The sequence below is a fragment of the Phodopus roborovskii genome, unplaced genomic scaffold, assembly GCF_943737965.1.
Source record: "Phodopus roborovskii unplaced genomic scaffold, PHOROB, whole genome shotgun sequence".
Lineage (NCBI taxonomy): Eukaryota > Metazoa > Chordata > Mammalia > Rodentia > Cricetidae > Phodopus > Phodopus roborovskii.
Genome location: NW_026126636.1, coordinates 6,718,991 through 6,730,695, shown reverse-complemented (window position 1 = coordinate 6,730,695; position 11,705 = coordinate 6,718,991). Strand labels below are relative to the sequence as shown.

Genomic DNA, 11,705 nt, shown 5'->3' with positions numbered 1-11,705 from the left:
ACAGATATCTGTGCAGACAAGACATATATACACAAAAATACTGAACGCACAAAATGTAAAACAGGCAGGGTTTACAGCACTGCATGAGGGGATTTTGTAGGCAGCTGCCTTGGAATGTATTTGCTTTATTTTATTTTTATTTATTTATTTTCTTTTTTTGGCTTTTTGAGGCAGTCTCTCTGTAGCTTTGGAGGCTGTCCTGGAACTCGCTCAGGAGACCAGGTTGGCCTCAAACTCATAAAGATCCACTTGTGTCTGCCTCTGGAGTGCTGGGACCACTACCCAGCTGGAATGTATTTATTTTTTTAACCAAAGTAGTGACTGAACCTAAGTGTTTATTTGTCACGTGCACTACCATTAAGCTATGGCCCCAGTTTTCATAGGTTAGTCATTTTACTGTGAAAATAAAGATTAGGAAAAAAGTTACATAGTATATGTAACAAGTTGGGCAATACCAATAGCAGATTTCTAAAAATAATGGGAAGCCAGAGACATGGCTCAGCAGTTAAGAGCACAGACTGCTCTTCCAGAGGACCCAGGTTCAATTCTCAACACCCACATGATGGCTCACAACACCCACATGATGGCTCACAAGGCTGGGTGGTGTACACGTTCAAGCCTGGCATTTAGGGCTCTGGGGCAGAACAAAAAGTACAAGGTCCAAGGCTAGAGAAATGGCTCAGTGGTTAAGAGTACATTGAAAAACCAAAATAAATAAATGAAATAAAGCTTAAAACACACACAAAAAAGAAAAAAGACACTTTTTCTTTTTCCTTTTTTTTTTTTTGAGACAGGGTTTCTGGCCATCCTAGAACTCACTCTGAAGACCAGGCTGGCCCTGAACTCACAGAGATCTATCTGCTTCTGCCCCCCAAGTCCTGGGATTGAAGGTGTGCACCACCACCTCTGAGCCTAGGACAGTTCTAAAGTTGGATGTATTGTACATGTGTAGTTCCAAACCCCGGGAGGTGGAAGCAGGAAGATCAGGGTTCAAAGCCATCTTCTCCTTAGTTACACTGTGAATTCCAGCCAGCCAACCTGGACTCCCAAACAAAGCCGAAAGACTGAGTGGGTGGGGTGGGGGGTAAGGGCTGCACAGGCAGAAGGACCAATGAATTAGGATTGCTGCCGTCTAGAATTGACAAATATCAATCTACAGTGTCCAGGTCAAACACTGTCCTTTATAGATGTCATTCCTACACACAGTGGCGCTGCCCACCTCATGGGATTTCCGTGGAGATTACATTACCCAACATAATACATTTAGATTAGGTCAGCACCTGGTACAGAGTAAGCACTATTTAAATGTGAATATAATCATTATAATTAGCGTTTACGTGTCTGAAATATATTTATCTTCCAAAGTTTGGGGTAGTGGTCAGAATATGACAGCCAGAACAGCCGCCACCCTGTTTTCCTGTGAACATGTTAAGGCATGCATAAGTGCATACAGGCAGAGACCCGTGGTTTCTCTGTGATTTTCCAGCTTCAGGAAGGAGCTACCACTAACAAGGGTGTGGAGTGTGGCATGTTTTGCTTGGTATAGACAGTGTCTCATTACATAGCCCTGACTGACCTGGAACTCTCTGTATACCACATTGACATCTAATTCACAGAGAGCCACTGGTGGGTGGGTGGGTGTGTGTGTGTGTGTGTGTGTGTGTGTGTGTGTGTGTGTGTGTGTGTGTGTGTGTGCGCGCGCGCGCGCGCGCGCATGTATGGAGCTCAGAGGACACTTTGCAGGAGTTTTCTCTTTTTTACCATGTGGATCCCTGGATGCTGACTGGGGTCTGATTCCAACTTGTTTTTCTTTTGTATGTGGCTGTTTGTTTTTGAGACAGGGTTTCTCTGTGTAGCCCTAGCTGTGCTGGAACTCGCTCTGTAGGCGAGGCTGGCCTTGAACTCAGAGATCTGCCTGCCTCCCTGGGATTAAAGCCACCACTTCCCAGTTGTCCACCTTGTTTCTTTTTCAGCCCAGACTGGCCATAAACTCATAATTATTGTAGGAGAGGATGGATCCTCCTGCTCCGTCCTCCTCTGCCTTCCACAGGATGGTATTAGAGCTCTACATGACCACACCTAGTCTGCTGTGTTGACAACCCTGCCCTCCAGCGTTTCCAAGTCCCTCAAGGGGTGTTCCTACACCCCGTGCTGCCCGAGAGACAGACAACTGTGAGGGACTGTAGCCCTGTGAGAGAATCCCCTTGGTGTAGGAGAATTCTGGGGGTGGGTGCTATGGAAAAACTAAAACCTGGGATTCCTCACATAGGATTGGTGGGCTGGAGAATTCTGTGGGGTAGAGACTTAGGAGGATTTAGAGGAGCATTACGATAATTTGGAGGCCCGAAAGTTGGCTCCGTAGGTAAAAGCACGTACTGCCTTTTTCAGAGGACCTGAGTTTGACTCTCAGATACCCTGCAACTATATTTCCAGAGAGAGAGATGGGAGGTCTCCCTCAGGAATCTGCAGTCATGAAAGTATTAAATCTTAAAACAAGACGATTTGGGGAATCCCGGATAAAGATCTTTTAGGATAGATAACTGGTGTGAGACCGGGTCTTGAGGATAGCTTCTCTAGGAGAGGGTCATCCTGGGAGGAATAATTTCCCAGGAGCAGGTGCTGGGGAGAGGAGCCACCAAAGAGGGAGAAGGCGGCTGTAGGAGGAAAGGGACCTGAGGAAAGCTTTGAAAAGCACTGTTGAGGGCGTACCTCTGAGAAAAGAGGGCAGGTGTACTAGGAAAAGGAGACTCGGACAGGAAGGCAACTCTAGTGAAAGACAAATTCGCGGCGGAGGTCCGAGGGGATTAGGGTTCTAGTCTAGGGAAGAGCGTTCCGGGATGCGGGATGCTTGGATTTCGCGCAGCGGATTCAGAAAGACGCCGTGGGGATCCTGGGAGAGCCAGGGTGGGAGGGGGTGAAAATCAGCTGGAGGAGGACGGAAGGAGAGTGTCCGCGAGCAGGACGGTCTAGAGGATCGGCCGGAAGTCTGGTCGACCGGCCCCGCGGGAAAACCATGGAAACAAACATCAACTCCCCTCGGCTTCTCCGGAGATGCGGACCCAGCCCCCGCCCAACCCCTCAGAGCGCCGCCCCTTCCACCCCCTCCCGCGGCCGAGGGCGTTCCCTCCGCAAACGGGACGTCAGGGCCGAGGGTTCCACGTCAGCCGTAAAGCTCGCTTCTGTCGTGAAGCAGCGCTCAAAGCGCCTGCGCAGGCCCTGAAAATCGGCCGGGGCGGCCCCGAGCCTTCCTTTTCCGGTGGCGGCGCCGCGCGGTGAGGAGCTCGTGTGCAGAGTCGCAGCCATGCCGTCTAAGGGGCCGCTCCAGTCTGTGCAGGTCTTCGGACGCAAGGTGTGCCAGGGGCGGGATGGGAGGAGCCGGGGGAAGCCGGGGCTGGGGGTCGGCGGAGGTCTGGGGTCCACCTGAGAGCCGGGGCCCCGAACTCACGCCGCCCCGCCTCGCCTTCCACAGAAGACGGCCACAGCCGTGGCGCACTGCAAACGGGGGAATGGGCTCATCAAGGTGAACGGACGTCCCCTGGAGATGATCGAGCCGCGCACGCTGCAGTACAAGGTGCTGGGGGCGGGCGGCGGGGAGGCGGAAGGGAAGAGGCCCTGGGATTCTTAGAAGCGGAGGTGTGGGAAAGAGTGGGTCCCGAGAGGTAGGGCTGGGAAAGTGAGGTTTCCTAGCGGGGACAATAACACGTGTGATCTTAAGAGTAGGGAGGATAGGATGCACTGTGTCCGTAGTGTCTGGAAACCCAGCTTCGAGGAGCAGGTGGCCAGGGGAATACTAGCATATAGTGTGCGCTACTCTGATTTCTGTCGTAGGAGTACGTTTACAGGCTAATGTGCATAATCCTACTACTTTGTGGAGCAGTGCCACGAGTCCATGCGAACAGAGCGCGAAGCTCGGTTTAGGTCAGCATGGGTTACAGTGTGACACCCTATGAAAGGAAAAAGAAAAGACAGCGGTAGTTCTTTGAAATAGAAGATTGGCAGCACTTGTATCGGTTTTTGTTTGCTGGTGGACAAAGACTTAAAGACAGGTGCAAAAATAAATCCTCTTTTGCAACCCAGAACTCATTGTTGTATGGGTTCTGGTACGTGTAAGAAGGAATAACTAAAGACAGTTAACAGTGAAGACAGCATTATTGATCATGCCACTAGACACCTTGTGAAGTATGCCTTTAAAGCCACCATTCGGTACAGTCATCTCAGTTCAAGGACAGCCAGGGTCACACGAGGTAACCTGAGTGTGGTAGTTGAATAAATGTGATGTGAGTCACTTTGACAAGTGTGTGATTGAGGTGGTCTTGGCTTTAGTGGTGCGGAGCTTTATTCAGGTTTTCGAGACAAGGTTTCCTCTGTGCAACAGTTCTGGCTATCCTGGAACTCAGTAGACCAGGGTTCACTCATCCACCTTCCTCTGTCTCCCAAGTGTGTGTGCCTCCAATGCCCATCATGAGGATGCTTTTTAATCAAATTCCATTCCTCTCAAAGGGAAAGAAGTCATGCTTCACGGAGTGGGAAATAAAAATTCCTTTAGATACTGGGCATGGGGATGTTGTTATTGGCGGCTGTCAGTTTATTTGAAGGGCTTGTGTGTCTACCATGTTACACTCGAGAGACACCAATGATAGAGATGGCTCTGGGCCTGGCCCTCACAGAGCTTTTGGAAGGATTAGTCCTAAGTGCTGGACATAGTTGATCCAAAATGGTTGGGACTGGGATGTGAGCTAAAGGCCGCTCAGGATAGGATGGAAGGGCCACCGCACAGGTTCTGCAGAGGACAGGCAGGCTGCTCAGGTTGGAACTTTGCATTATCAGCAAATTATCTTGGTGATGTCTTCCATAACAGTATTCTGAGAACAGAGAGCCTGGCTTTGCTTCCTATTCAGGGCAGCTCATAACTGCCCGTCATCCTGTAATTCCAGCTTCAGGATGTCTGAAGACCTTTCTATCTCCTTGGGCATGGGAATCTGAAGGGTGTAGGGATTCTAGGGTGGGTCGCCTGTGTTTTTTGCCACTAAAGCAAGGGTCTTTTCATTTAGCTGCTTTGAATCTTCCTTTGACTCTAGTGACAGCAGGAGCCACGCAAGAGGAACTCCTGAGGAGGGTGATTAAGCTGTCAGCCTTAGGACTTAATCCTGTCATTTCCCATTTCTCTAGTTACTGGAGCCCGTTCTGCTGCTGGGCAAGGAGCGATTTGCTGGAGTGGACATCCGGGTCCGGGTGAAAGGTGGTGGTCATGTGGCCCAGATTTATGGTGAGTTTCAAGACCTGGGCCTGAAGGTGTGGTAGCTCCTAGAGCAAGACTCTGGCTCTTCACAGACTTTCTCATTGTGTCTTGCAGCTATCCGACAGTCCATCTCCAAAGCCCTGGTGGCTTATTACCAAAAGTGTGAGTGAAAAGGTTCTTCCCAGAGGGAGGGGAAAGTATGGTCACAAGTTGGAAGACCTATGGCTATTTGAATCTTGTCCCTTTATCTCCAGATGTGGATGAGGCCTCTAAGAAGGAGATCAAAGATATCCTCATCCAGTATGATCGGACCCTGCTTGTAGCTGATCCTCGTCGCTGTGAGTCCAAAAAGTTTGGAGGTCCTGGAGCCCGTGCTCGATACCAGAAATCCTACCGATGAGCCCATCTCAAGGATCAGGGTTACCTTTGTAATAAACATCATAGGGCTTTGATGGTCCCGTTTCTGTTTGTGATCTTTTCGAAACAGGGTTGGTCTGTGTGTGTGTGTGTGTATCCTGTTTGTGGTCTTTGAAACCGGGTCGCTGTGTGTGTGTACCACATCCAGCCACTCCTGGTATTTTCATAGTTTGTGGAGATGGCAGGTAGAAGAGACTTGGTTTAGTTTGTTTCCCTCAGAATGCAGTGCATTGTGGGCAGAGCCCAGGGGACAGTGGCTTTATGATGATATGTACAAATGCATGTAGGCTCCAGAGTATGCTCATGTGCTGCCTACCTTAAGTATGTTTATCTAATACTTTTCAAGTTCTGTGTTTTATCTATGTTTATAAATGTGTGCCACATGCCCAGCTCTTGCAGAAATTGAGTTTAGACTGGAGTGAGAGCTATCATTGAGCTGAATCCAAATCCTTGGAGAGCCGATAGCTTTTTGTTATTTTTCAAGACAGTGTTTCTCTGCCTTTGGAGGCTGTCTTGGAACCAGGCTGGTCTTGATGAAAGATGTGTGCCGCCACCACCCAGCAGTAACAGCTAGCTCCAAGATAATATCTGAGTGTGTGTGTATGTGTACCCTTGAGAGGCCAGATCACCGGGAGCCTAGTTTGTGAGCTGCCTAACACAGGGTTTCTCTGTAACAGCTCAACTTTATAGGCCAGGATGGCCTCAAACTCAGATCTGCCTGCCTTTGCCTGGCTAAGACAAGGTCTCTTACTGATATTCAAGTCATGAACTGCAGGGGCCTCCCTGTCTCTGCCTCCCCATGTGTGTCATTCCAGGCATTTTGTGTGACAATTTGTTACACTGGCTGTCCTAGACCAGGCTGGCCTCCAATTCAAGAGACCTGCCTCCCAAGGGCCAGCATTGCAGGTGCATGCTATCAGGCTTAGCTGGAGTGTGTTCTGAAGCCAGTTAACATATGGTTGTTACCTGGCAAGTGGGTGACCGATAACTGGGTCTCCCTAAGCTCCTCTCAACTCTGTTCCTAATGTTCCCAAAGCAAGCACTAGCTATGCCAATCAAGACTTCTCCATATCCCCGTTTGGCTCTGAGGAGTCTGGTTGTCTTGTACTGGACTGAATCTATCCTGCTATGTCCCTCACCTTGACAGCTAGAGCTTGAGTATGTACAACTGTCACAGCATTTGACTAATTTTAGTTTTCCCAGGCAGTTTCTCTGTATCCCTGGCTGCCCTGGAAAGTGTAAATCAGCATGGCCTCAAACTCAAAGATCCTTCTGCTTTCCTAGTGCATGGATTAGAGATCCACGCCATCACTGAGCAGCACATGATCTTTCTCTGTCCTCTGCCTGCCTGGTTTTGCATGGTAACAAACCCAGGGCTTTGTACCAGGTGAGATGTCTCCACCCTTTTGCATTTCACTGAGCTTTCACAGGCCACAGCCTTTGCTCATCTTGAACTCCAGGGCTCAGGAATCCCTGTGCCTTTAGCCTCCTGAGTGCTGGGACTAGAGCTGTGAAACACCACACCCAGCCCCACTATTTAAATACCAGGAAGAGTGGAGGAAATGGGTAAGGCCTGTCTATAGTCTTCGATACAAAGAGCAAATCCAGGCTGCCTGGGTGATGGGAAAAGTCAAGGCCATGCCAGGCTGAGAAAGTTTTAAATGTCAGCCAACTGTATGGTATCCTGGAAGGGCCATGTGAGTTTCAGGAGTTTCCATCTCTAGGCAGCGGGCCAGGTAAACTCAGTGCATCTGTTCTGAATCTGCTTTATGTGCCCCTCTTGGTTTAGGTGCTGGGGGCTTGAGGTCAAAGCAGATCCCTGTGGAGTGTGAAGACATACCATGGAGCTGATCTGTAACTGGCGTTTCAAGTGCTATCTCTTACTTGTGGGGCATCATGGTGGGGTTGGTACATGCCTTTATTCCTAGCACGTGGCAGAGATCATCTTTGGCTGTGGTGGTGAGTTCAAGGTTAGCGTAATTTACAAGACACTTTCAAAAACTGCTACAGGCTTTGGTGATACACACCTTTAATCCCAGCACTCCAGAGGCAGATCTCCTGTGAGTTTGAGGCCAGCCTGCTCTACAGAGCGAGTTCCAGGACAGCCAGAGCTATTAAACAGAAACTGTTGCAGTTAAGAGCATGCACTGGTTAGTCTTCCAGAGGTTCCGCGTTCAATTCCCAGCACCCATGTGACATTCATACAGGCAAAACAATGCACGTTAAAAAAAAAAAAAAAAAAATGAAGCTAGTATTCAGGAGCCTCTGTGGATGTCAGTCCTGTTGTGTGCTCTTCATTTGTAGAGGAAGATTAGGAAGAATGCCAGGAAATGGCTCACTCAAGGGGCCACGGTGCAAAGGTCCAGGCCCTTCATACAGTGCAACAAGGCTCTAAGTCACCCTACATCCTGTCTGTGCCCTGCAAACCCAGGACATGTAGTCTGGTTGTGGGAGAAGCCCAAGCCCACAGAGTAGCTGACTCCGCCCAGAGGACCTGGTGGGTTTCTCGGGGGTATTAGTTGGGATGCTGGTGTGTTGCTGGGTGTTCACACACCTCTGAGATGTGACCCAGGGACCTGTTCATCAAAGCTCACTCTTGACAAAATGCTGTTAGCTGGAAGAGTTGTCTTAAGAGCAGTTGAATGGCCAGCAAGCTGCACTACTGCGGTAGAGACCAGCCTTACATGTCTATTGATGGGAAAATTTACACAGCATGGAGAGCACTGCTGAAGACCACACATGGCCACGGAGGACAGCTGATCACATGTATTTAGTTTTTTATTTGTTGAGATGGGATTTCATGTAGTGTTGGCTGACCTAGAACTTCCTATGTATAGCCTCAGATTCTCAGAAAGATCTGCCTGCTTCTAGAGTGCTGGGAATCAGGTTTGTACCACACCAGACCCAGCAGATAGGACATTCCCACAGGAAAGGCTCCAAGGGTCAGCACTGACATCAGACAGTGAGTGAGGCTCACTGGATACCAAGAAGGCTCAGAGTTACATGACATGCTCATGGTGACCTTGTGATGGTGATGAGAATGTCCCTAGTGACAAACCAGGTTCTGCATGCAGCAGGAAGGGAAGGTAGTAATGAGAACTGGAGGAAGACAGCAGGCTCCACTTTCGTGGAACTTACTACGTAGACCAGGCTGGCCTCAAACTCAGAGATCCACCTGCCTCTGCCCAGGAGTACTGGGATTGAAGGTGTGTGCTCCAACACTGCCCAGCTCAAAGTCCACACCCTGATTTGGTTTATTCCTTTCTGATTTTTTCTTTTCTTCTTGGAGACAGGGTTTCTCTGTAGGTTTGGAGCCTGTCCTGGAACTCTCTTTGAAGACCAGGCTGGCCTCTAACTCACAGAGATCCACCTGCCTCTGCCTCCTGAGTGTTGGGATTAAAAGCATGCACCACCACCACCTGGCCTCTGGATTTTTTTTTTTTTTATACAAGCTTTTGCCCTGTTGCCAAGGCTGGCGACAGGGATCCTCCTACCTCAGCCTCTGGAGCAGTTGGGAATGCAGGTACTGGTCACATAACCACTGTCCCCCACCCCCTTTTTGAGCCTGACTGTATCTGTGAGCAGGCTGACAACCCTCTTGAGACCCTGGGGCTGTGAGGCATAGATAGGAGTTGGGGTAGGAATGGAATTCATCATGAGATGGAGCGGCTGAGGTTAGCCTGGGTCCTATGGTTTCCCAGAGGGACCAGAGACCCCTTTATTGAGGCATATGGCTCCTTCCCAGGGGCACAGCTGGAACACATCTGGAGAGGAAAATTGTTTCTCCTCGAGCCAGGCTCTGGAGCAGACAGCCCTTTCTCCCTCCCTACCTCCTTGAATACCGGGAATTCCGGCGCCGCTGGGAGCCTGGGCCAGGCTGGGAACTTTCCTACAGCTGGGGGTGGCTGGGAATGTGCAACTCTGCAGAGGCGGGGAGAGCCAGCCTCTGTCACTGTGAATGTGTGTGTGTGTGTATGTATGGGGGGAGCAGACACGGAACTCAGTTCCTACGGAGCCCCCATTACACAGTCCAGGCCCTGTGGGCACAGTGGCATTCAGGAAGCAAACAGCTCATTTTATTGAGTCTGGTCTTGGGCTGGTTGACTCACAATCACCTCTTGTAACCCTGGTGGCTCTTGGCTCTAGATGGGCAACTCAGGCTGGCTGTAAGGTTTTGTTTCTGCTCAGCCCTTTCCTAGCAGGAGACTAGGCAAGTCGCTTCTGTCTGTGCCTCAGTTTCCTCTTCCTGTTTTTGGACTGTGATAGTCTCACTCTGTAGCCCAGGCTGTTTCCTCATCTCTGTAAGGACTAAAAACAAGGAGCCGGAGAGATGTCTGTGACTAAAAGTGTATACTGCTCTTGTAGATGGCCCAAGTTCAATGCCTAGCATCCATGCTGGTTAGCTCATAGCTACCTACCCATAACTCCAGCTCCAGAGGACTCCGATTTCCTCCTCTAGACTCCAAAGATACTTGTGCACAGATTATAGAATTCAAACAAACCCACCGACAAACAAGGCTGGGGATAATGCAGCTCTTGCCCAACAATCCCAAGGTCCTGAGTTCAATGCCCGGCACTGCAAACAAGAGCCATCCTCAGGATGTTGGGAAAGTAGCTTAGTGGCCAAACTCTGGAATCCCAGGCCCCCAAGAGTCCTGTTCTCAGATGGCAAAGACAAATCCAAACAAAATCCTCATTAGCCTCTTAGGGATGCCGAGGGTCAAAACAGAATGAGCTCACAGAGTGACAACCTTAAAGCCAGCAGCTAGTCTGTAATGAAGCACAGCCTCTGGCTGCTAGCCAATGGCTAACAACCAGATTCCTGAACTCTGTAGGTTAGAAGACTCTTGTGTATGTGTGATTAGAATGACTCCCTGGTGAGTCACGGGTTAAGATGCACTTGAGAAGTGACAGGATATGCTCCCTGGATGCTAAGACCATTCCAAGGAGACAGGAAAGCCAGAGCTCTGAGGAATGTCACACACCAAATAAAGAGGACTTGAATTTACAGCCCCATGACACAGGGTTGCCTCAGAATTCCAGGGAGGATTATAAAAGGAGCTGGCACTCTCTATCATCAAACAAATAGTTTAAATTATGCTACCCGGCAAACCACTGCTGGGAGGGGGCAGGACACAAACATAAAACCCTTTTTGTCCTACGACTTGAGTTATTCTGTGGGAGGCAAGAACATGCTGAGGAGCTGCAGAGGTCCCAAACACTGAGGGATGTGGGGTGTGTGTGGTTTCAGGGTGGGGGTGGGATGGACTTAATAATCAGGATATTCACGGGAAAAGGGGGCCTGGATGTTTCCAGGGAAGCCAAATGAGGAACAGAGCTCCTACAACTCCAACTTGATCTGCCCTGGTGCCAGCATGGAAATGCCCTGGGGGTTTATGGTGGTACAGGAAGAATCCATCAAGGAGAGATGGTGGAGGATGGATAGAGATGGTGGTGGTGTGATGGTGAGGTGTTTAGATGAGCAAATGATGGGTAGACAGACAGACAGACGGGGAGGATGGGCAGGCAAATGGCGGGTAGAGATGGAGAAGTGGAATATAGTTCCAGATGGAAGAGTACAATAGAATTGGAGGTAGGCTGATGAATGAAATTGGATGGGAGGCAGAACAGTTGATGGGTAAGATACTAGATGGGAAAACGATGACCTATGGGGGGGGGGGGTAGGGAGCAGAAAATGGAAGTAAACAGAAACCACAAGGCAGCTGACAGCTGCTGAGGGAATGGATTTCAAGGGGTCTACCCAGAGGAGGGGGCTTGCCCTGGTAGGCCAGGTTGCCCCCCAAACTCCTGGGCTCATAGGGTCTTCATTTCAGCCTCCCAAGCGTCTGGGTCGAGAGGTGTGTACCATCATGCATGTCCACCTTGAGCAGGCTGCCTTTCTTGGATGGGTATCAAAAAGCTCTGAGCATCTCAAAACTACAATCCAGGTCCTAACAGTTCCCGAGGTTCCCCAGGTTTCTTTTGGGTTTTTGTTTTTTGAGACATAATCTAATGTAGCTCAGGCTAGCTTTGAGCTTGCTATGTAGCC

General features: G+C 49.7%; 1 protein-coding gene and 1 non-coding gene across 2 annotated transcripts; both read left to right on the top strand.

Annotated features, from left to right (window-relative positions):
* Positions 1 to 3,188: 3,188 nt before the first annotated feature.
* Positions 3,189 to 5,691, top strand: Rps16 (ribosomal protein S16). The gene is made up of 5 exons (XM_051207631.1): positions 3,189 to 3,349; positions 3,470 to 3,571; positions 5,170 to 5,266; positions 5,354 to 5,401; positions 5,494 to 5,691. The coding sequence occupies exons 1-5, from the start codon at positions 3,302 to 3,304 to the stop codon at positions 5,637 to 5,639; spliced, it is 441 nt and encodes a 146-aa protein (XP_051063588.1). The 5' UTR covers positions 3,189 to 3,301; the 3' UTR covers positions 5,640 to 5,691.
* On the top strand, positions 3,998 to 4,121 carry LOC127239057 (small nucleolar RNA SNORA40). Its single transcript, XR_007835957.1, has one exon. It is a non-coding gene; the product is annotated as a small nucleolar RNA SNORA40 (small nucleolar RNA).
* Positions 5,692 to 11,705: the final 6,014 nt, after the last annotated feature.